The sequence below is a fragment of the Zootoca vivipara genome, chromosome 2 (assembly GCF_965207765.1).
Source record: "Zootoca vivipara chromosome 2, rZooViv2.hap1.1, whole genome shotgun sequence".
Taxonomy (NCBI): domain Eukaryota; kingdom Metazoa; phylum Chordata; class Lepidosauria; order Squamata; family Lacertidae; genus Zootoca; species Zootoca vivipara.
In genome coordinates this window covers 8,618,545-8,642,613 of record NC_142584.1, presented here as the reverse complement: position 1 = coordinate 8,642,613, position 24,069 = coordinate 8,618,545, and the positions used below count along the sequence as shown (strand labels likewise).

General features: G+C 46.7%; 2 protein-coding genes across 4 annotated transcripts in view; one reads left to right on the top strand and one right to left on the bottom strand.

Annotated features, from left to right (window-relative positions):
- The window catches only part of COL2A1 (collagen type II alpha 1 chain), an 87,465-nt gene extending 83,089 nt beyond the window's left edge, over positions 1-4,376 (top strand). For both annotated transcript variants that reach the window (XM_035103232.3, XM_035103225.3), the window contains one exon: positions 300-4,376. In XM_035103232.3, the coding sequence (XP_034959123.1) occupies positions 300-446 (147 nt within the window). In that variant the 3' untranslated portion in view covers positions 447-4,376. The remainder of the gene's footprint in view (positions 1-299) is intronic.
- Positions 714-22,432, bottom strand: LOC118079220 (glycoprotein-N-acetylgalactosamine 3-beta-galactosyltransferase 1-A-like). Of its 2 annotated transcripts, XM_035103256.3 has the most exons (4): positions 22,231-22,432; positions 15,376-15,639; positions 12,249-12,913; positions 714-7,547 (listed from the first exon to the last, which is right to left on the bottom strand). In XM_035103256.3, exons 2-4 carry the CDS (start codon positions 15,578-15,580, stop codon positions 7,326-7,328), a joined length of 1,092 nt encoding a protein of 363 aa, XP_034959147.3. In that variant the 5' UTR covers positions 15,581-15,639; positions 22,231-22,432; the 3' UTR covers positions 714-7,325. The 2 variants fall into 2 exon arrangements, with proteins under 2 accessions (XP_034959147.3, XP_034959138.3); XM_035103247.3 differs by lacking the exon at positions 22,231-22,432 and having other exon boundaries at positions 15,376-15,742.
- Between the last annotated feature and the right edge of the window lie 1,637 nt (positions 22,433-24,069).

Here is a 24,069-nt window from a genome sequence, read left to right as displayed (position 1 = left end):
TTCTGATTGGCAAGCCCTAGGCTCTGTGGTTTAACCCACAGCGCCACCCGCCTCCCGTGGGTTGTTAGTACTAGGCTCCAAAGTTGCATAGCAACCTGAGCAGGACAGAATGCAGATCTTAAGATTTCCCAGAAAACAGCAGAATAGTAAAATCTCTTGTGCTTTAGTATGTTTAGTACCATGGTTAATCCTGCCCTGCTTTCCAGAACTTTGATTTGTTCCAGCCAGCCACCCCAGCTGGGGATCTTGTGGCACTTAAAATAATGCATTCTTTTGTGGGCTTTTTCCTTCCATTCCAGAAACACACTGGTAAATGGGGGAAGACAATCATTGAATACCGTTCTCAGAAGACCTCGCGCCTGCCCATCATTGACATTGCACCTATGGACATTGGTGGAGCTGATCAAGAATTTGGTGTTGACATTGGCCCAGTGTGCTTCTTGTAAAGGAAAAAAAAGTTTCGAAAATTAATATTTTTTTAAAAAACCAGTCCATTACCATACAAAACCAACCCAAGGAACCCAAGTGCTTCCCAAATCACCTTGTAGGACTTTCTGCACTGAAGAGTTGAACCAAACCTCCTTCCCTTCCCAAAAACTTCCATCCGTTCCCCACGCTTACATTTTGGACTCTGTCAGTTTCCGAGGCAACCATCACTTGGGCAGACCACGAACGCAAGCAAAGGAGAAAAAGGAAAAAAAAGGAACAACAAATAATGGTATTATTTATTTATTGTCTTCCTGTAAGACCTTTCTTGGAAGCTAACTAGCATGCATGAAGGGTCCTCCCCTCCAAGGTGCTGATGCCCCAAAATACAGGTTGTAGCCAATTCTTTTTCCCCCACCCATCCCTGGGTGTGTATCACAAGCAAGATTACTGTGTATAATACTAAAAAATGGTGCTATTATTATTGTAAAACAAGTCTGTATTTTTTAACATCAATTGATTATAAAAAAAAAACCTTCGTTGGAAAGTACATTGATCTGATTTTGTTGTTTTTCTTACTATCCACCGTTCTGAATTCTACCAAGACTCATCTAAACTCTCTACTCTCTCTTTACAAAATGAAGGAAGCAATAGGGTCATCTCTCAAACGTCCCTGGTTTTTAAGCTACCTCACACTAAGGAAACATTTGTCAGTATGATCTCACCGCCAGCCACAAAAGAAATGAGGCGTAAGTTTGGGGACTACCACCCCTTCCCACAGAAACAAATGGTGCTTAAGACTGCCTTCAACAACCTGGCTCTCAGACACCAGGTTGACTTAGGTTATGCTAACACATTGCTTCTCCAACTCCCTTCCATAAGTGAGACTTGGCTGACGGCAGAACGCTCCCCGTCTGAAGTTTACCAATTCCTTTTTTTTAAGCAGATGAAACTATCTTTTGTTAGCCAGCTTTGGCTGATTGTAAGCATAAGTACACTTTTGAGTTACACACAGAGCCCTGTTGGCCTAATAAAGGATAGCTTCTTACCTATTTTATATTTCTGGGACTGACACGGCAGGTACAACCTTTTTGTAAAGTTGGTCCCACTTTTGCATTCTCTCTCCCACCACCTCTTCTGCTTAGATTTGTCTGCTTTGAGTTAGTAATTCAAGAGCAAGGGGAGAGAGAGAGAGAGTTTCTGAAGTGCAAGGTAAAAAGAAGAGCAGGTTGCTGTTCTCCTTTAAAAACTAAGGAATGTAAAATGGCTAAAACACAGCCAGGCCCACAACATCACACACCCTATATTCTATCCTGATCACCCCCATCACCATCAATACCAGTTACTTTCTTTTATTTCTGCTCCTCCCACCCTTGCACTCAAGGTAGAAGGCTTTTCCTATTCCAAATAAAGACATCTTTGTTGAAGTTGCTCCATGTGTATTAATTTTCACCCTAAGAGGTAATCTTTATTAAACAATGTTTATCTTCCCTGGGGAAGGATTTCCAAGAAAAGAAGAAAAGACCAGAATTTCTTTAAAGGGGATGGGGGAATTTTAGTCTTTGTGTTCTTAATCAAGATAATTATTCTTACCTTACAAAGAGGTGAGAGCACAGTAACATTGGCGGCAGCTTTCCTTCACTCTGTCAATGGTAATAGTCATTTCTCTACATTTAAAGATTTAAGCAGAAGCCCCATTGAAGCACTTTTAACTTCTGTTGATTTCAGTGAGAGCTATTTAAGCTCATACACAAAATCTCCTTCCATAGCTGCCAAGTTATCCCTTTTTTTAAGGGATTTTCCCTTATGCTGAATAGGCTTCCTCGCGAGAAAAGGGAAAACTTGGCAGCTATGTACAAGTCCTTTACATACAAGTCCTTTACTTTGAATGGATTGTGCCCTAACTTCATTTAAGGCTGCAATCCTAATATACCTGCTTCCTTAGGTCTATTGAACTAAAAAGGGGCTTACTTCCTAGCAGATTTATAGGACAGCAGTGCAGTACATTATTAACTCGGCTAATTTTCCACCCTTCTTCCTGAAGGAGACCAGGGCAGCAAATATTCATTGGGGCAGAGTATACAAATAAGTAACTGCATGAGTGGAACCATTTCCTTTTGTGCAATTGGTCTTTCTCCCCACTGCCACCACTCCGTTGTCTCCTCTGCCATCACCAAATCTGCCCCAGATGGTTGGCTGAAACCCCCAGAAGAGATTTATGGGGTGCACAGGAGGAGGGGAGTCCTGTTGTGCAAGCAGAAGTAGATCCCTTCACACAGAGAGCTACTAGGTTGACTACAACCCTAGCAGGCTTGCAAGTTTTGAGTTGTAAATCCCCAAGGTTGACAGCCACATTTTGTTCACCAATTTGTTTTAATTCATTCCAAGATTGTATTTAAAAAAAATAAACCTTTATAACCTGCCCTGCAACCTCATGGTCAGGGGACAGGTAAGGGGGGGAGACTCTAGAGCCCCACAAAACTATGTTAGAAAGCATTCTTATCTTAAAGTGCAACCAAAAACACCAAGCCAACTTTTCTAAAGGTATTCTGCGTTGTCATCCAGAAATGATTTTTTACTTGTTACAACCAACCAGGCAAGTAGCTATGCATGAGCCCAATACACAACTTTTCCTTTGCCTAAGATCAAAGCAACTTACAATAAAACCGGTAACATCAAAGGCCACAATATTTCAAGATAACCAGGTAAAGGTGGGCTTTTCCTTCAAGAGGGCACATATGTACATAAAAAGCTGCCTTATACTGAGGTAGCCAAGTATTTTATATACTCTGGGAGGTGGGCAACCTGTGCCCAGCCCCGCAAGAGACTATAACACTCATCTCTGACCATTGGTCATGCTGGCGAGGACTGATGGGAGTTTGAGACTAAAATAGGCAGAAGGCCACAGACTCCCCATCATTAGTCTACACTGAGCAATACTGAGCAATGGTGTAAGGCTTCCAAGTGATGGTGCAAGTTTTCTGAAAGAATTTTTTTTAAACCTTTGTGGTTTTCAAACAATACATTCTCACAATCTTCAACCTTGGGCTAAGCAATTTCCTTCAGAGATCAGCAGAATCACAGAATTAACTGTCCCTTGCAACTTAGTTTATTTGTCAACCAAATGAAAAACTTCAAACATGTCTCTTGTTTATGTGAAAACTACCTACCTCCCCCAGATTCAAAGTTTTTAACAAAATCATTTTCAATAAATATCTAAACATTCGTTTACCGGGTGGGGTGGGGGACAATGAAATTGGCAACAGGAAGCATTCTGCCAGTTACCAGTTATCGCCAAGTTTTTCTTCTAAAAAGTATCATTATAATTTATGGAATAACAGAACATTTCAGTTTAGGACACTATGTTACACAACTGCGTATAAATAAGTCACCATTCACTTCAATGGCAGTAACAGCTGTGCAGGCACATGGAGAAGTATATGATAGTGGAACAATCCCTCAACTGAAGTGAATGGCAAAGGGTACCATGGAAGGCAACAGGATAAATAAATGGGCAGTCCAGAGAAAGCACATTTCAGGTCCCTAGCACCTCTGCTTTAAAAGCATCTTAAGGGCCTTTGACTGTGATACTGGAGAACTCATCAGTCAATGTGCACCAGCAGTATGAATAGGTAATGGGCAGCTCCTTCTAATTTCTTTTTAAAAAGACAATCAAGAGGACTATCTGAAACACTGCCATATGCTTCAACTTACTTTTCTCTAGATGGAACCCAACAGTACAGTGGTACCTCGGTTTATGAACACAATTGGTTCCGGAAGTCTGTTCATAAACTGAAGCGAACTTTCCCATTAAAAGTAATGGAAAGTGGATTAATCCGTTCCAGACGGTTCCGCGGAGTACTTAAACTGAAGCGTTCATAAACTGAAGCAAACTTTCCCATTGAAAGTAATGGAAAGTGAATTAATCCGTTCCAGATGGGTCCACGGCGTTCGTAAACCAAAAATTTGTAAACCGAGGTGTTCATAAACTGAGGTTCCACTGTATTATGAAATGACAAAAGGGAAAGGGGGGGGGGGAGATCCCAAATGAAGGCGAGTCCACCAACTTGTTCTACCAATAAAACAGCTCAAACTGTTGGGAAAGACCTACCGGTACTTTTTAGCCTAAGTCCTTGTAATATCAACCCGATGGTTTGGGCAATAGCCTCTGGAGCAACAGAATCATTCATGCCATTGACAGACTCCATGCAACAGCCCTTCAAATATGTGAAGATGGCTGTAACTCTTAATCATTCTATTCCCAGATTAAACCACGACCAACTCCTTCAGTCTTTCCACCATGGAACTGGTCTCCTGCCATGTTCCCCATCTTTGCTGCCCTCTTCTGGACAAAAAAAGCAAGCAAAACAAAACGTCTGGAAGGAGGACAGTCAGATAGTCAACATACAAGCCAGCAAAACTCTTATCAGCAAGTGAGAACAGTGTGTCTTGGCAGCTGCTCACCGCTTAAGGTTCAGGATTCAGTGACCATCAAATCCCCAATGTGCTGTCTTCCAGATGTTGAAAGTCCCATTATCCTTGACCAGTGGCCATGCTGGCTGGGGATGATCCGAGATAAGGTCCAACAACATCTGCAGGGGCTACCTCTACTCTAAGCTTTTGCAACAGACCACAAAAAGGATGCTTAGCTGTTTCTTTCACCCAACTATGTTGTTTCATGGGGGCAGATCGTTGTGGACTATACAAGGGCTTTGGCTTTAACTCTTGATCAAAACAAAGGTTGTACTTTCAGTTGTTAAATTGGGCCTATCTTTCCTCTCCTTATAAGCTGAAAATGCATCTGCCTTTCCATTCCATCTGGCAAAGAGCTCTGAACAATTCAAAAGTTCGTTTGGGGAGCCTAATCTGGCCCGCCAGTTGGTTTAATCCGGCTCCTGTGTGAGTTTATTTCCTGGGATAAAATCCTAAAAAAAAACCTCAGCAACTTCAACCCTAAAAAAAGGATAACTTTGGTCTGCCCTCACAGCCCTTCACTTCATCAAATCTGGCCCCCTTTGAAAAATGTTTGGACACGACTGGCCTACATCTTCAACAAATTAGATTGGTTCGGTAAAAAGTCTTACTGTAACTATAAAATGGCATGTAATAGCCACCAGGGGGCACTTGGGACCATCAAATGATTAAGCGACTAACCCACCAGGCAAAAAACACAAGATCGTTCAAATCCAGTGACACAGCAAGGAACAATAACGCTTTCAGGCTTTCTCACACTGCCTGCCTTTTGCTTGTTCTTCTGCCTGCAAACCAGGGCTGTCCTGTCCTGTTTCACCCACCAACCCACACAGAGGCCAAATGGGAAGGTGCCGCCCACCTCACGGCTGCTGTCCCTCCACCAAAATCTCGTTTGCCGAGGTTACACGGCTGCAGCTTCTGGCAAGATCAAGATCTCACCAGAACTCAGAAGCTGAGGCTACTTCTTGCTTCTCCAGTGAGTGGAAGGGGGCAGGTGCATCCCGCCCCCCCCCATAGGAGAAGCAGCGGTGATATCTCGTGAGCTCTACGATATCTTGCCGGAAGCTGCAGCCAGTTCTCCTTGCTTCTCCGGCAGTGGCAGCAGGGGACGGTCCTGCCAAGATTTCTCCAACTGATACAACTGCCTCGGTCCAAACTTATGGGCAGGCCCAGCCCTGCCCCAAACCTATTGGTTCTGGCACAAAACATCACTTTTTGACTGCGAGATGGCCATTACACAGCAGCATCTTTATTCATGTGAATATTGAGGACCATGCACAGTTAGGGTGTCTTATACAAGGAGTGGTGAAACTGTTGCCTTCCAGATGTTGCGGAACTACAACTCCCATCTGCCCCAGCCAGCAGGGCCAATGGTCAAGGATGATGGGAGCTGCAGTTGAGAAACAACTGCAGGGTCACAGGGCTTTAGCCTTTCCAGTTTTGGGACCTACCTTAAGCCACAAAATGCCACTTAAAAAAAAACAAAACCATTCCCCTACCTTTTTTCATTGCTTACCTGCCAGCTCTCTGTTCTTCCTATTCTCTCCTTCTCTTTCCCTTAAACAACAAGGCTATGTTGGCTGGGACTGATGGGACTGGTGGTCCAACCACATCTGGGGACCCAAGGTGAAGAACCCCGACTTGGAACGTGTTGATGTTAAAGGCAGATGGCCTAATTATTAGGCTCTGGTATCAAGAAAGCTAATAATGGGGGGGGGAATTGCAGGCACAGGAGATACAAGCCCTTCATCCTATCATATCAACTGCGAGACCCCAAACACAGCTTGCAAAGTAGTGTTGGGTCCCTCTTACCACAATGGCACCAGCCACTGACCAGCCAGGACCCTTACTATTCTTTCTCCAGCGGTAAAACACAAGCCCCACTCTGTGGCGCTCCTCCTTGCTCAGTCTACGGCCATGCAGCTGTGCCTCATTCTTGTGCTGGCGGCAGCAGGCACCCACCCCACCCCTTGTGAGTTCGGCTCTCCCTTCCGGGACCCATAAGAGCCCCTCTATCCCCTCTTCTTGCCCACCACACAGGGACCAGTCTCCCCACTCCAGTGCATCAAGAGCACTCACTAAGCATGAAACCGCTTCACAGCACATGGAAGGCTTGGGCCTCTCCAGTTTGCAGTAGGAAAACGAGCGAGCATAGGATAGGCCAAGCGGTGCCATAGTAGGCCAGATATTTGCTTCTCGGCACACAAATAAGAATGGCTCCTCTGCCATGTGCAAGACCCCTTGTCTGGCAAGTGTGCGTGCACACACACCTTTAGGGATTAAAAGAAATCTCTCAGCTTGTGGCCTGCCCAGCTCTTGTTGCTTTTTCCTGTGCAGATGACCCCAGAACAGAGGCACTGGTCTTGTCCAAGGAGGGCTGGGCTGGGCTGCTCTGCTCAAGGGTCACGTGCCAAGCATCCGCCCCCCTACACCTCCTTCTCGGTCTGCAGTGTAGTACTATTGGTCCTCTCCGGAGCTTCCCCCCGAGGGCGGGGCTGGAGATGAGCAGCATTCTCGGGCAAAGGCGGGTGGTAGCGATACCTGTAGCCGTAAGCGCGAAGGTGGTAGCACAGGTATTCCAATGTGTACATCAATTCTGAGCTCACATAGTGAAAGGAGACAGCCAAGTCAGAGCAGCACTGGGGACCCTAGGAGGAGCAAAGGAAAACCAGGGTTAACTGTGGACCACGCAGCATGCGAGGACAACCATCCACTTCAATGTTGCTTCGCTAGCTGAACAACTGTCCTTTTCCCATAAAGGCAAAGGTAAAGGACCCCTGGATGGTTAAGTCCAGTCAAAGGTGACTATGGGGTTCCGGCGCTCATTTGCTTTCAGGCTGAGGTAGCCGGCATTTGTCCACTGACAGCTTTCCGGGTCATGTGGCCAGCAGGACTAAACCGCTTCTGGTGCAACAGAACACTCTGATGGAAGCCAGAACGCACGAAAACACCGTTTACCTTCCCACCACGGTGGTACCTATTTATCTACTTGCACTGGCATGCTTTCAAACTGCTAGGTTGGCGGGGATTCAAACCGCCAACCTTCTGATCGGCAAGCCCAAGAGGCTCAATGGTTTAGACCACAGTGCTACCCGCATCCCTTTTTTTCCATATGCGACAAGAAGCAAAAGTGACAACCACAGAGAAAGAAGCTGCAGACAGATCTGAGGATGCTCTCAATCTGAGGTTTGTGACACAGCCACAGCTGCCAATCCAATTGCTGTTTGCCCAATTCATCCTCCCTGCAAAACCTGGAACAAACTGCACATTGATCAAGAATCCGATTTTGCGATCAAACTATGCATCCTTGATTCTAAGCTGCGGTTTTGTTTTATGAGGTCCGATTCCCCAATGGGCTAAGGGTTAATCCCCCTGTGCTGAATCAGGACACGTGTTGGTCGAGCACACAGGCTTGTTTGCAGGTCAGGGGTAGTCGAGGACACGGGGTGACACGAGTCCTTCTGCTGAGACAGGTCTAGCGTTCCAATGGCCTGCTCCTTCCTCTTTCCCTTACATCAGGGGTCAGCAAACTTTTTCAGCAGGGGGCTGGTCTACTGTCCCTCAGACCTTGTGGGGGGCCGGACTATATTTTGAAAAAAAATATGAACAAATTCCTATGCCCCACAAATAACCCAGAGATGCATTTTAAATAAAAAGGACACATTCTACTCATGTAAAAACATGCTGATTCCTGGACCATCCGCGGGCTGGATTTAGAAGGCGATTGGGCCGCATCCAGCCCCCGGGCCTTAGTTTGGGGACCCCTGCCTTACATCCACCTCAGCAGGCATAGCCTTTTGTTTTGCTGTCCACTCCTACCATCTATGTATGTCACAGGAAACCTTCATCCCATTACTGACTAAAGCCTTAGTTGGATTAGGGAAAAGGGGCATAATAAGCTTCGGAAAACATGAGGCTGGGGGGGAAGGGCTGTGGAACTGGTAAATGGCCTCCTAAAAGGGTCAGACAACGCAAAGCTCAGTGCCAATCCTTCTTTATAAGAACCCCACATGGAGAAATGCATGCTTATCAGAAATGCCAGGCATCCTCTAAGCCAGGAATGGAGAAGCTGAGGCCCTCTAGATTCTGTGGGGCTCCAGCTCCCATCAGCCTTAGCCAACATGGTCAACCGTCAGGGGTAATGGAAATTTGAGTCCATCATCCACAACCCCCGGGCATGCCAGCTGCACGATTCAATGAGAACAGGGCTGGGTGTGCACTTTGCATCATAAAGAAGGAAGGAATAATTGTGATTCTGCAACATTTAGCAAGCTGAACAAATTATTCAAATGACTATGTACATGTTTGCTCATTTTGCAGAAAATATTCTGCACCGGACAGCAGCTCTCCAAAGAATCTGGGTGTGTTTGGCAATGGACTCAGAGATTTTAAAAAAAAATCATTTATTAAATCAGGATTGGGGAAGCTGTGGCCCTCCAGATGCTGTTGGACTGCAACTCTCATCTTCCTTGACCACTGACCATGCTGTCTGGGGATGATGGGAGTTGCAGTCCACCAATATCTGGGTGACATTTATGTCCTCCCGACTTTCTTCCATGATGGAGCTCAAGGTTCCAGATGTTCTCCCATTCAGCTATTGGCCAGTCCTACTAGGTCTGCTTAGTTTCACTTCATGCCCCTTCAGCTTGGGCTATGAAAAATGGAAGATGGTGAAAGACAGGCTAGGAAAACAGAACGGCGTCAGGTGACCGGCAGGTGGGTGGCCACACCCACCTGTAAAACTTGGCCCACACTGAGCCATGGAGATAAGGACCCTGCCCACTGGTCAGATCCAGTTCCTTACCCCTGGTATTGGGGCCGGTCTGCCCAGGAGGTGGGCTGAGGCAGCCGTCTCAGGTAGCGGAAGCCCGAGGGCAGCATCTCTAAGGGCAGCTTGCCTACCCCACCACCCCTGGTGGAGAAGCAGTGCTGGTTTCCAGCGAGATCTTGCAAGATCTTCCTGAAATCTTTCGGGATCTTTTTGAAATACCGAATGATTGCAAATCTCTGCAAGATCTCGCTAGAACGTCTTGTCACCAGACTCACACTAGGCAAAAAAAAAAAGTCTCCCTGAAGCAGAGCAATTCTGTTGGCTCTCTTTCATGCATCTCACAGCTAAACACAAGTTAACCTAATTACTTAATCCCCTTGGTCTTCTCAGTTCTCAGGCCACTCATATTTCGGGCAACTTTACCTTCCGTATTCCGAACATTCCCCTTTTCTGACTAAGTACCTGTGAGCCTCCCCTCATATAGACCACTCAGATTAAAAAAAAGGAAAACCAAAAGTGGGGTGGGGAGACCCTCTTTGCTCCTTTCCCTTGCTACATCCTCCTGCATAAAGCAGGGCAAAGTGCCTAATGATATTAACTCTTATCACCTTATCCACAGGGGTGCCACAAATTGCCTCCATCACAGAGAAACTTCCAATTGCTGGAAGCTCAGGGTGGAAAAACACATAGAATCATAGAACCGTAGAGTTGGAAGAGACCACAAGGGCCATCCAGTCCAACCCCCTGCCGAGCAGGAAACACCATCAAAGCATTCTTGACATATGGCTGTCAAGCCTCTGCTTAAAGACCTCCAAAGAAGGAGACTCCACCACACTCCATGGTAGCAAATTCCACTGCCAAACAGCTCTTACTGTCAGGAAGTTCTTTCTAATGTTTAGGTGGAATCTTCTTTCTTGTAGTTTGAATCCATTGCTCCGTGTCCGCGTGTTAAGCAGAGGCTTGACAGCCATATGTCAAGAATGCTTTGATGGTGTTTCCTGCTCGGCAGGGGGTTGGACTGGATGGCCCTTGTGGTCTCTTCCAACTCTACGGTTCTATGATTCTATGATTCTATGATTTGCTAGGAATATGTTAGGAAAGGAATGAAACCAGGTTTCCTGAAGAAGTGAGCATCACTCACTCGGTAAAATCCACACATCCACCGACAGCTGGAGGGAAATGCTTTGGGAATGACTGGAGCACACAGACCTCGTGCCTCCATTAGAAAAACCACACGAATCTGGGATCGTACCTCCGGAATCTTTCACCAATGAAAGGCAAAGACACTCTCCCTAACCAAAGGGCAACGTCTCACCCCTGTGCCTATTGTTGAAGGTGCTTCTCCTAGCTATGGCATGCACAGGATTTATTGGAGGAGATTTCTGATTTGGGAAATGTAAGGCCAGCTGCCTTCCGGGAGCTGCCGCGCCCCAACAACAACAGGAACCAGGATTGAATGCATGTCCTGCACTGATGTAGTAAAGAGAATGTTTGTTGTTCTGGTTAAATAAATACCAGGAGTAGGTGAGGGACAAGGTGGTTGGACAGTGTTCTCGAAGCTACAAACATGAGTTTGACCAAACTGCGGGAGGCAGTGCAAGACAGGAGTGCCTGGCGTGCTATGGTCCATGGGGTCACGAAGAGTCGGACACGACTAAACGACTAAACAACAACAACAAAGGTGAGGGAAGCAAATATTGCCCTATTAAAACGTTATCAGCTCTTCAACATAATCTCCGACAGCTGCAATTTGTGAAGGAGCAGGTTGAGCCTTGATTATAAGTCACTTTGGCCTATTGCCATACACACACTTAAAGGGTAAAGGTAAAGGGGCTCCTGACCATCAGGTCCAGTCGTGTCCGACTCTGGGGTTGCGGCGCTCACCTCCCTCTATAGGCCGAGGGAGCCGGCGTTTGTCTGCAGACAGCTTCCGGGTCATGTGGCCAGCATAACGAAGCTGCTTCTGGCGAATCAGAGCAGCGCACGGAAACACCGTTTACCTTCCCACCGGAGCGGTCCCTATTTATCTACTTGCACTTTGATGTGCTTTCGAACTGCTAGGTGGGCAGGAGCTGGGACCAAGCAACGGGAGCTCACCCCGTTGCAAGGATTCGAACCGCCGACCTTCTGATCAGCAAGCCCTAGACTCTGTGGTTTAACCCACAGCGCCACCTGGGACCCGGCAGTAAAACCAAGTTGGACAGGACTTAACCTCAGAGCAAACATGAATAGGAGCTCAGGCTGTTTTCAGGTACATAAACTCTCATCCAAGCACACTAACTAAAGTTGAGAGGCAGCTGCTGCCTGCTTGGAGGTCTAACTTCAACTCTCATCAGTCCTAGCCAACACAGCACTGTGTTTTTCTTTGATTGCTGACCTACTCCTTGACTCCAGTTCCTGACAGTTCAGCACTGTGAGACAGGGCTATGAAAGATGGTTTCCTTCCTGAAACGCTGCCCCAGAACTCCGTGCCAGAGCACAGGGCTTGGACCCAGGTTAAGTCCCCAGCATCTCTCCTTTCCGAAACCCCGGGGAGCCACTTCCCTGCCCCTTCCCCAAATGGGATACAGTCACCTACCTCCACAATGGGGTAATAGCAGTAGTTCCAGTACCAGAAGCTTTTCGAGAACTTCTCCGTCAGGTGAGATTCCGGCACGAAAGGATGGAAGGTCTCTCTCCCCTCTGTGTCCCGCGAGTCCCCAGCCTCCACGCCCATCTTCTCCATGCACTGGCCCAGGGCAAGGTCCTCTACCGAGGTCGTGTGGCTGCACACCTTGGATTCAAAGCCAGCCACAAAGCGCCGCAGGGCCTCTTTGCTGAGGACATAGCCAGCTCCCCCGCTCATGTAGCCTTGCTTGGCAAAGGGCCGGAAGCGCTTGCCAAAGTAGATGGGCCTGTCGGCGGTGTAGTTGGAGAGCAGCCACCGGAGGTTGTCCACCACCACAAAGGTGTCGTCGTCAGCCTTGAGGAACCAGTCCGCCTGCTCCAAGTGGTGCTGATGCACGTACTGGAAAGCCCGGATGGTTTTCCAGTAGAGCTGGTCCCGGCCTTCCTTGGTTCCCAGCCCGACAGTAGGGAAGTTGTCATCCTGCACAGAGCTCATGAAGAGGACCACGTTGCAGTGGCGCGACCAGGTGGCCTTGACATGGCGAGCCTTCGTCTCCAAGTTACTGGGGCCTGTCATCACCCAGCACAGGATCCGCACCTTGTCATACAGCTCATCAGCCACACTGCTCTCCTCACCTGAGAAAGAGGCGGCCACAGAGTTAGCATAGACGCTTCCGGTTATAAGGCTTGTATTACACATTTGGTTTATTTATTGAAGTATTTCTAGACTTACCTCTCACAAAACATCAGGGCTTCATATACCAACACAAAATCGTTAATTGAAAGTGGAGACAATAGAGAAACCTTTCCCTGTTTATCTGTTTGTTTGGCCGCTCCCCTGCAAGGCCCTTTCCACCTGGCCCAGGGAGTGGGGCCCAGACTCACCTGCTGTGCTTCAGAGGCTCCTGGGAGACTGGAGGGACATTGCCCTGTTGTGAGCGCTGAAGGCCGCTCCCTGCAAGGCATTTTTCCACCTGGCCTACGGGGTGGGGGCCCAGACTCGCCCTGCTCTGCTTTAGACCAGAGGGACATTGTCCTGCTGTGAGTCCTGAAGAGCCCAGACTCACTGGAACAAACTCTGGGGTTGGGGCAAATGTTGAAAGTGCTTTTAAATGCTTTTAAATAGTTTTTAATCTGTGGCTTTTTAAATTTTGGTTTTTTTGTTTTGTTTTTTCTCTGTTGGGGCTGGGGATTAGTTTAATTTTAGTATAATTGTAAATTGTTTTTTTTAAAAAAAAAATTAAGTTTCTACTGTTTTATTGGTTTATCGCATAGTTTGTATTCTGTTCTGAAGGGGAGAGTGGGGATGAACGGGGACACCCGAAATCAGTGATCACGGGGAGGAGGCCCTTGGAGATGGACCTCACTGCCTGTGGTGGACATTTCCCCAAGTAAAGAGCTTTTGGGATAAGATTTATAATGAATTGAAGAAAGTGTTGAAAAAACACGTTCGTTAAGAAACCAGAAGCTTTTTGACTTGGGATAATTAGAGAGGAATTACCCAAGAAAGATATTACATTTTTTCTGTATGCCACAACAGCAGCTAGAATTGTATTAGCAAGGAATTGGAAAACTGAAGATATACCAACGGTGGATGACTGGCAGATGAAGCTGATAGAATTTATGGAACTGTCTGAGCTGACTGGGAGACTCCGGGACCAGAGGGAAGAATCGGTGGAAGAAGATTGGAAGAAATTTAAAGTTTATTTAGAAAAGAATTGTAAGATTTGCAGTATTTAGCAAAGGATTTGGAAGTAAAAGGAGGTTGTAGAAGAGAGTTAGATAAGTGTACTATTATTTTATAACATATGTATTAAGATTTAGTTAAGTGATATTATGTTAATGTATGTTTAAGATTTAATTAGAACATATTTATATTCTCAGATAAGTATAAAAGATTTATCGTATTGATAAGGTATTAAGAGTATTATTTGGTTTAGATAATTATGAAAAAGATTGGAATCAAGATTTGGAAAGTGCTGATTTGGAATTAAGATTTGGAAACGTAGCTGGGAGGTGTGGCAGAACCACATGGAAAGAAAGAAAAGGAAGAGAGCTTTTGACCAGCAAGAAGCCCTGAGAGAGAGAGAAAAAAGAATGAATCTCCCTCCTCTCCCTCCAGGCTATTTTTATTATAATCAAGGTGGCAACCTGAAATTCAAACGCTCCAATAAGATCCTAGTACAGTGAATAATTAACAAAGCTATCCTGAAATCCTACCCCCTTCCAATATCTCCCTTATCAACACTACAAAGCATGTGAACAGGAGCAGAGGCAGGAAATTGTAAAGCAGTAAAACACACAGGAACCTGTGAAAGATAGCAGATCTACATCAAAGGCACTTTGGATCTTTATGGTAGGAAGGATGTTGCCAAAGAAGAATGCAGGATGCCCTTTTGGCCAGATCTGTAGTAAGCATGTGAGACAAATGCTTTAGCCAAATGGCTTGTGCCTGTTTACTGGTAAGATCACTGGACGTCTGCGGTAGATAACTGGTAGATCACTGGTTCCCTCCAAAGCAGCACATCAACTTTGGCTCCCCCCAAAAAAGCTCAACATTTTTGCCCTGCACCTCCCAAAAATGGGGCTTTGCTCCTCCCTAAAAAAAAGCCCAACAACTTTTTGACCTGAACCCCCCAAAAGGGGGTAGTTCACTGCCAGTTTTTAACTCTGAGTAGACTGCAGTCTCTTGGGAGTTGGTCACCCCTGAGATAAGGCATTATCATGTATCCTGGCAGACAGGAGAGAAGCAACACACTCAAATTTCTGCTGGGGACCACCTCTTTCTGTGATGTATGTATGATGTTTTGGGAGGTGGTCATGAGCTACAGAGGAGCCAGTTTCAAAAGTCTACATAAGAGCTTGCACACCCATATTCTGGGTTCCTCTCCTCCCTCGCTGTGCGGGGGACCCTGTTGCAACAGATCAGGCTTACTAGCTGCTTTGGTTCTCAACATTCTCTGGTTGGCCTCTGTTATTTTCTCCTACCGATAGGGAACCTACTTAAGGATTCTATACGGGCTCTTAGATACCCTATAAGGGAAAGGGAGCAGTATTTTTCTTATAACACTTGCCTCCCTCTCCCCTCCAGCCCTTACCTTCCAGGTGCGGGTGTGCCACGCTGAAGAGAGCTGATCTATCGACAATCCACTCTGGGTCCTTGTAGCCACGCGGCAGCTGGGTGCCAAGGTGTGGGGGCCCTTCCCATGTCAGGTTGCCCATGAGGTAGAAGGTGCTGACAAAGCCAGCGATGAGGCCCAGGTGGAACGCCAACAAGGAGCTCTTGGAGCCAAGGAACCCCATGGCCACCTGCGGCCGGCGTCAGGGGTGGAGGACGGGAAGAGCAGAGTGCTTCATGTGGCCTGTAGTGGAGGGAAGGGGAGACAGAAGAATAAGAGTGAGGGGCCTTGCCTAGAGATATGGCCGCTCTGCTCCCAGTGACAGCCAAGGAGTTAATAGATAACTTGGGTCTAGCAGCTCAGATCCTCACAGAAACCACATCGGCTGTATTTATTTATTGGATTTTGCTGTAACACGGTGCTCTCAGAGGCCTCCCTATCTAAGGGAAAGGTCAGGTCCACACCAGCTTAGCTTTAGAAATGCTGTAGAACAGGTGTGCAGAGGGTCCCAGGTTCAATCCCTGGTATCTTCAGGTATGGCAGGGAGAGAATGTAATCTGAAAATCCTAGAGAGAGCTGCTGGCAGTGTTAGAAATTCAGATATATTATCTAATTGCCAAATGGCACCTTAAACCTGGGCTTCAGTCACCACAATGGGTTGTCTAGATCTGTTACACCCCCTCCGGGAATAATAATAATAATAATAATAATAATAATAATAATAATAATAATAATAATAATAATTCCTATACCATTTTATATTTTAAAGAAAAAAATCTCAAAGCAGTTTACAGCACATTAAATCACATAAAGCAATCCAGAATAAAACTGATTCAGGCTTCAAGGGAAATATTTCAGATCCTTCTCTAAGTGACATCTTGCTTTCCCCAGCCGCCAACTTGGCATCCAGATCTCCATGTGGTCGCAACTGGACCGACATCAGTCACAAAGCGTGCCTGATGCCTGTCTAATTCCGAACCGTGGCTGCTGCCCGTCAGTGTAAACAATACTGAACTAGATGGACTATTGCTTTGGCTGCATCTACGGTATGTTCCTAATACAGTGGAACCTCGGTTTATGAACACCTCAGTTTACGAATTTTCAGTTTACGAACACCGCAGACCCATCTGGAACGGAATAATCCACTTTCCATTACTTTCAATGGGAAAGTTCGCTTCAGTTTATGAACGCTTCAGTTTATGAACAGACTTACGGAACCAATTGTGTTCATAAACCGAGGTACCACTGTAGGAGAGAACGTCTATTGGTTTATTTTAATTTCCTACATTGATAGCCACCTCTGTTCTCCAAGGAGCTCAAAGTAGCAGACGTGCTTCTCTCTCCACCCCCTCCTTATTTAATCCCCACGACAAGCCTGTGAGGTAGGTTAGGCTGAGAGGCAGTGACATGCCCAAGGTCATCCAGAGAGCTTCATGGTTGAGTGGGGATTTGAACCCTGGTCTCCCGGGTCCTTGTGCAACACTCTAACCACTATGCAACATGCACCTCGTTCTTTTCCTCTTTCCTTTTAGCCACGCTCCCCCCTCCACTCCAGGAGGACTGCAGGATGCACCAAGGGTTCTTGTCTTAATGAATTGCTGTTACAAACCCAGCTCCATCTTTTATTAATCAGTTCAAAGTGACTGCTAATTAATCCCTCGGCCCCAGAGGACTTAACGAACTAATTGCCCAAAGAGTTGGGAGAAGCGGCGGCGGCCCTCGAGGCAAGAAAAGGCAGATGGCACCATGGAAAACTCTTGTACCCTGGGGGATAAATATTAGGGGTGGAGGCTAGATTCCAGGGAGGCTTTTGCCAAACTGGGGCCTCCAGATATTTTGGACTACAACTCCCACCAGCCACCACAGCTGTCCTAGTTTGTTTTGGGCCACGTATAGTTGAGGGAGTACTGTATTTTAATTATTATTATTATTTTGTTTATTAAATTTATATACCGCCCCATACCCAGAGGTTCACAGAACAAAATAAAAATGTAAAACCACAAAATATATAATCAAAATTAAAAACAACAACCCAATTAACCCCTTTTGTAGCAGGCTTGCAAGGGGTGACTGAGAAGAACTAAGGAAAGCAGCCACAAGAGACAAAATATGACAGATTCTTCTTTTACTCCTGCTGCTCTCATTAAAAATGGAATGCAGGAGGGGGAAGACAAAACAATGAAAAGGGTGGGGGATTTGTTACAAGTGCTGGGCAAAATGTTCCCTTCATGTTCCCTGGGTGAAAAAAATGGGTCAGACTCCCAAATTTATTTTATACCCTGGCACATGAGCGTAGGCGGGAGGGCAGGGGGGCAGCTGCTCCCCCCCATCAAGTAAATAAATAAAAATACTTAACTGACCAACTGCGTTGCAGCTAACTTGGTTCTGCTCCCCCCACATAAAGCCTCTCCCCCCAAAAATAAATCCTGGCTATGGCCATGCCCTGACATATAGGTCTAAAACCCAACAGTTTCCAGGGCAGTATTGTTCCAGTATAATACAAACAATATAAAAAAATAATAATAATCACGTAATTTACGTTTTTATATTGCGATTTTTATCTTGTGAACCATCCAGGGACCTGCAGGCATAGGGCAGTATACAAATTTAATAAATAATAATAATGGCAATCACCTTACAATGGCATCAAATAAGAAATGTGCCCTAGTTAGAAGGGAACTGAGCCAATATGAGTAAGGGATTTATTTATTTATTTATTATTGTTATTGTTGTTGTTATTATTATTATTATGGGGGGAAACGCCTCATGAAATAATTTGTCTCTGCCTGCAGACAGGTCCACAGGTCTTCATGACCCAGGCTCACCTGTCTGAAACCTGAGGCCTCTTCCCCACCAGACATTTAAAGCACTGTTATATCGCTTTATGGCTTCCTCCAAAGAATCCTGGGAACGGTAGTTTGTTAAGGCTGGCAAGAGTTGTTAGAAGACCCCCAGTCCGCTTCTTGGAGCTGCAATTCTCAGAGTGGCTTAATCCCTCTTCCCAGGGAACTTCGGGAAATGAGGGCCTCTTCACGACTCTCCGCACCCTTAACGGACTACACTTCCCAGAATGCTTTGGGGAAAACTATGATTGTTCAAGTGGTGTAACAGTGCAACGGGATGAGCTCCTGTTGCTCTGTCCCAGGCTTCTGCCAACCCAGCAGCTCGAAAGCACACCAGTGCAAGTAGATAAATAGGTATCGCTACGACAGGGTTTCCATGCGCTCTGGTTTTCGTCATTGCGCCAGAAATGGTTTAGTTATGCCGGCCACATGACCAGGAAAGCTGTCTGTGGACAAGCGCCTGCTCCCTCAGCCTGAAAAGCGAGATGAGCGTCGCAACCCCATAGTTGCCTTTGACTGGACTTAACCGTCCCGGGGTCCTTTACCTTTTTACCCTAATAGTGCTTTAAATGTCTGGTGCAGATGTGGCCTGAATTTATTCTCCCCTTCTGTCCAAGGTGACCTATAGGTTAGTTGCTAGGTGGACAATGCAAGATTCAAGCCAAGTGGCCATTTCCCCCCATGGTCAGTACTGTGTTGTTGGCAGAAGGCCCAGTAATGTATTTAGTGGGAACACAATCGGTTATATGACAGTGAAATGGGGAGATTATCTGACACACTTTCTCTCTCTCTCTCTCTCTCTCACACACACACTTTACCCTTGTCTTCTCCTCAAAACCATCACTAACTGAAAGGGAGAAACATCTGTTCAGACCCAAACATCCTGTTGGGGGTGGGGAGGAGAGTGTGAATGTTTAGTAACAATTTAGGTTCTATCCACACCCCCAAACTGCTTCTCCTCCCCAGCCCCCAGCTAGTGAAATTCTACGGAGAGCCAGTGGTTTGCCAAAACACATCACAGGGAGAGGTTTCCATAGCAACAGAAGGGACATCTCTCAGCCCTACGGAAAGCCAGGCCCAAGCGACAGAGGATGGAGAGGAGCCCCCTCTTCTGCATGCTAAAAGGACACTTTATGCAGACTAATCACTCTTTCATATCTCTACCACCTTTCAGAATCGCCATCAGGAGGATAAAAGGACAGATACGGTAGTTTTCTCTTTCTCCATTCTTTCAATGCATCCACGGTTAAGAACAGAGTAAAAACTGGATTCCATGTTTGTGGCTGCAGGACCGTCAGTCCAGATGAAGGCTGCAATCCTAAACATACTTTATTTAAAGACCTAAAAAGAGCCCTTGCTGGGTCATCTTGTCCGGCACCCTGTTTTCACTGTGGCCACCCAGATGCCCATGGGAAACCTCAAGCAGACCTCACTCCTGCCCAGTTCTAGATATTGCTGGACTACAACTGCCATTGTCTCTAACCTATAAGCATGTTGAATGAGATTGATGGGAGTTGGAACCCACAACATCTGAAGAGCCACAGGATCCCCAGACTAGCCCAAGGACCTTCAAGCTAACATTCCCCATGTGGGTGCCTGAACTGCAGAGGCAGCTCTCTTTCTTGTACAAATTCATACCTACAAACCTCAGCAAGATACAGTGGTTCCTCGCTTAACGAAAGGTTTTTTCTAGTGGAGGTTGCCTCGCTAGACGAATTCATTTTACGAAAAATTCGTCTACCGAATCGTGGTTTCCCATAGGAATGCATTGAAATTCAATTAATGCGTTCCTATGGGCCAAAGAAAATTCAACAAAATTCAATGCATTCCTATGGGATTCGCTAGACGAATTTTTCGTTATAAGAAAAGACCCGTGGAACGAATTAAATTCATCTAGCGAGGCACTTGGAAGGTGAACTTATGGGTGTCTTCCAAAATCCTGCCCAGCTCTTCACGTGGGTCCATGAGTACCTCAGGCCAGTAATGGACTAGAATAGTTTTGCTTAACCTGCTCACCCCCATTTCCATGGTATTTGGCAAAGGATAACCCAGCTGAGGTCTATGCATGCGCGCGCGCACACACACGTGGTTGAAGCTGCTTTCAAACCACAAATCATAAAACCAGAAGAGGTACAGTAGCAGTTCAGTCAGTTGTCTGGACAGATTCAATGCACAACTTGAATTGACTTTAGAGCTTATCTCCATACACCTAGCCATAGCTGCCAAGTTATCCCTTTTTTTAAGGGATTTTCCCTTATGCTGAATAGGCTTCCTCGCGAGAAAAGGGAAAACTTGGCAGCTATGCACCTAGCCCATGTCAACCTACCGGCAACAGGACACAGCTCATGTTAGTGGCCAGTCAACAAAGACTAGCTCCAACAAGTCTCCCAGCATTGAAGTGACCAGGCCCGGCTCTATTTATGCACTCAGCAATTGCATGGATAACATTTTGAAAGCAAATAGAGCTTGTTGGGATTTATCCTTCACCGCTGCTGTGTTCCTGAGATTTCAGGTGGAAGACATTCCTAGTCCTACCTGGAGATGCCAGAGGTTGAACCGGAGACCTTCTGCTTGCAAACCAGAGGCTCAACCACTGAAGACAAGCGGGTCCTGGGACAGCAGCCCCACAGTAGACTGCTGTGTACGTTATGTGTGGCAAACTGGTATACAACCAATATTAAACCCACGCAGGTGTCCAGTTCAGCATTCTAGCACATCCACACTGGGACTAGGAAGGCAAAATCAAGTTGCCTTTGGCTCTTCCAATGTGTAAAAGGACTTGCTGCATTGTGCATTCAACATTGCTTTATGCTTTCATTGCATCACCGTTATAATCTTAAATTAGTTTTCATCTAACTTCTTATGCATGACTTAGATAAGTTCTTTTATGGGTTGAAAGGTAGATAAGTAAGCCAAGTTCCTTGCATTCACCGTGGAAAGCCAATGAGCACACAGCAAAGGTTGCTCCCCAACAGCTGCCAGGGGTCAGTGGAACCAGACACACCCTGTCCTTGCATATCACAGGGCCAAGGATCAGCTGCCCCAAAGCAGCACATTCAACCCCATTTTATAGTTTTACAGGGCCAGTGCAAGGAATAAAGAAGCTATTGGCAGTGGATAGGCTCACTCAGGGAGCTTGTGCTACACACCACAGGTGTGGCAAGTAGCTGTGATCAAAAGGGATCTCTTAGCAATCCCAGGATCTAGAAAAAAACAGCTCTCTAGAATTAAAGGGACTAACATACATTGTTTTCTGCCTACCATCCCTGTTGCTAGGACCAGAAGCAACTGTGAAGAAGGAACAAGGGTTGCAGAGACAGAACTAGTTTTGATTCTCACGGCCCCCCCCCCCAAAAAAAGCAGGTTTCTGGGAGGGAGGGAGATGAGAATGGAAAAGGGGGAGGGAGAGCTACAGTGCAGCTGAAGGCATGCCTGCCTCCTCAGAAGTCTGCACCCTTGACTTACTCCATGTAAGTGTATATAGTTTGCAGGCAGCCTTGCAACAGGCACACAAGCAGAGGAAGCTGCCTTGCACCCTTGATCCACCCAGCTCACCACTGTCGACTCTGACCCGCAGCGGCTCTCCGGGGTATTTTTTTTCGCTTTAGGAAAGGTGGGCGGCATTCCCTGCCCTGGAGATGCTGGGGATAGAACCTGAGACCACCTGCATGCCTGGCAGACGGCGCTCCCCGACGCTGAGCTAGGCTCCTCCAGAGGGATTACAGGAGATAAGAGGGGAGTGATAGGAGCCGATTGGGAAGACTACGGGGACTGGAAATACGAAAGGGGTATGGGGGGGCACGAAGAGGAACAGGGTGCCGCAAGAGGGTTTGCTACACCTCTGAGCATCTCCGACCGGGAGCTACAAGGTTAAGGGGGGCGGGGGACCGCGATGAATTAGGATGCCGAGATGGGCCAACCAGCCTCATATTTATCAAGGAGAGCGCGGCGTGGGAAACCTTGGAGCATGCAGGAAATTGCTCGACGTTACCTTTTTTTGCTCCCCAGATGCACCGATTGGGAGAGGGTGGAAACCGACCAGCAACTCCGGCTACACTCTTCTTCACGATGCCTCTGCGCGGTCATCGAGGAGCCACAGCGCTTCTGCCCTCGGCTACCCTAGCCGGCCTCCGGGTTCGCCCATTGGCTGAGAGATCGCAACTCCTCTCCCGATTGGTGTCCTTGCTCCTCCCAAAGAGGCATGCAGACGCTGAAGCGGCCGAGCCCGGGCAGAGGAGGGGGCGTGGCTTTGCCCGCTTGTCTGGAGATGACGCGCTGCCTGGGTGGTGGGGGGTCCGGGGTGTGTGGGCGAGGGTCTGGTTTGGGGATTGCAAGCCAGCATGGACGCAAAGCCCCTCGATCTTTGCGCCTGTACTTCTGTAGCTGAGTTCAACACAATGGCTCAGCCCTGTATAATAATAAATAATAATAATAATAATCGCTCTTCCGATCATGTGCAGAGCGCTTTCCCCTGGAAGCGGATGAGAAAGAATCCTGAAAGCACGTCGACCTTTGCTCACGCTTGTGCCGGATGTAATCCTTCGCGGGATGATATACAGTACTCGTGTGTGTGAAGGGAGGCGAATTTAAGTAGCAATTTTTCATGAGCAATCAGTACAAACACATCCCGCCGGAGTTAAAAGGGTATTTTGCGGGGTGGGTGGTGGGGCGGGTGTTAAAGAAAAAATATGCTTAGCGCTGCCACTTTTCCTTAGGAAGAAAAAGTTGTCATTGCACCGCTTAGAATCATAGAAATGTAGAGTTGGAAGGGAGCCCGAGGGAGGGTCATCTAGTCCAACTCCCCTTGCAGTGCAGCAATATGCAGGTGGCCTGAATGGGGATCAAACGCACCACCTTGGCAGTTCACGCTCAAGCCATCTAAACTGACACTCTTGATCAGGATTAGGGCTCCACATCAGTTTCCTGCCAAGAATCCTCACCTTTCAAAGGTACCCTCTTCAAGAACAGAGGGCAACCGTAGGTACAGTCACAAGTACACCCTCTTTGAATTATGTGGTTTTTATGAATCAGGACATAATAACAATCAGCTGGTCTTAGGTAAAGGTAAAGGGACCCTGACCGTTAAGTCCAGTCACGGACGACTATGGGGTTGCGGCGCTCCTCTCGCTTTACTGACCGAGGGAGCCGGCGTACAGCTTCCGGGTCATGTGGCCAGCATGACAAAACCACTTCTGCCGAACCAGAGCAGCGCACAGAAACGCCATTTACCTTCCCACTGGAGCGGTACCTATTTATCTACTTGCACTTTGACATGCTTTTGAACTGCTAGGTTGGCAGGAGCTGGGACTGAGCAACGGGAGCTAACCCTGTCGCGGAGATTCGAACCGTCGACCTAGGCTCTGTGGTTTAGGCAAATACAACCTCACCTGTGTGCTACTTAGCCTCTTCATTCCTATGGAAGCAGTAAGGGCGTACTTAGTTTTTTCACACAAGGCTTCTCCATTAGGGCTTTATATTTGTTAAATAAAGCATGACACAGTGTAATACGTCATGTGTTGTTGTTCATCAATAATAACAACAACAATGGATGATACATAATATGACAGAATTCAAAGAGGGTGTACTTTCTTTGTCCCATGACTGTATGCTCCCTAATTTCGCTCTCTCTCTCTTAAAGTAAAAGCTCATTTTATTACAACAGCAACAAAACAAAGATTTCGATAACTTTCTTCCTGTTGTACATGGCTGTAAAAGTTTTACAATTTCGCTTCTAAGTTTGCAGTCTGCAGGCAGCCCTGCTCCAAGAAACCATATAAATCCTTCCTTATAGCCCCCAAAAGTCTCTGCTCCTAACTCTCTCCTACTTCAA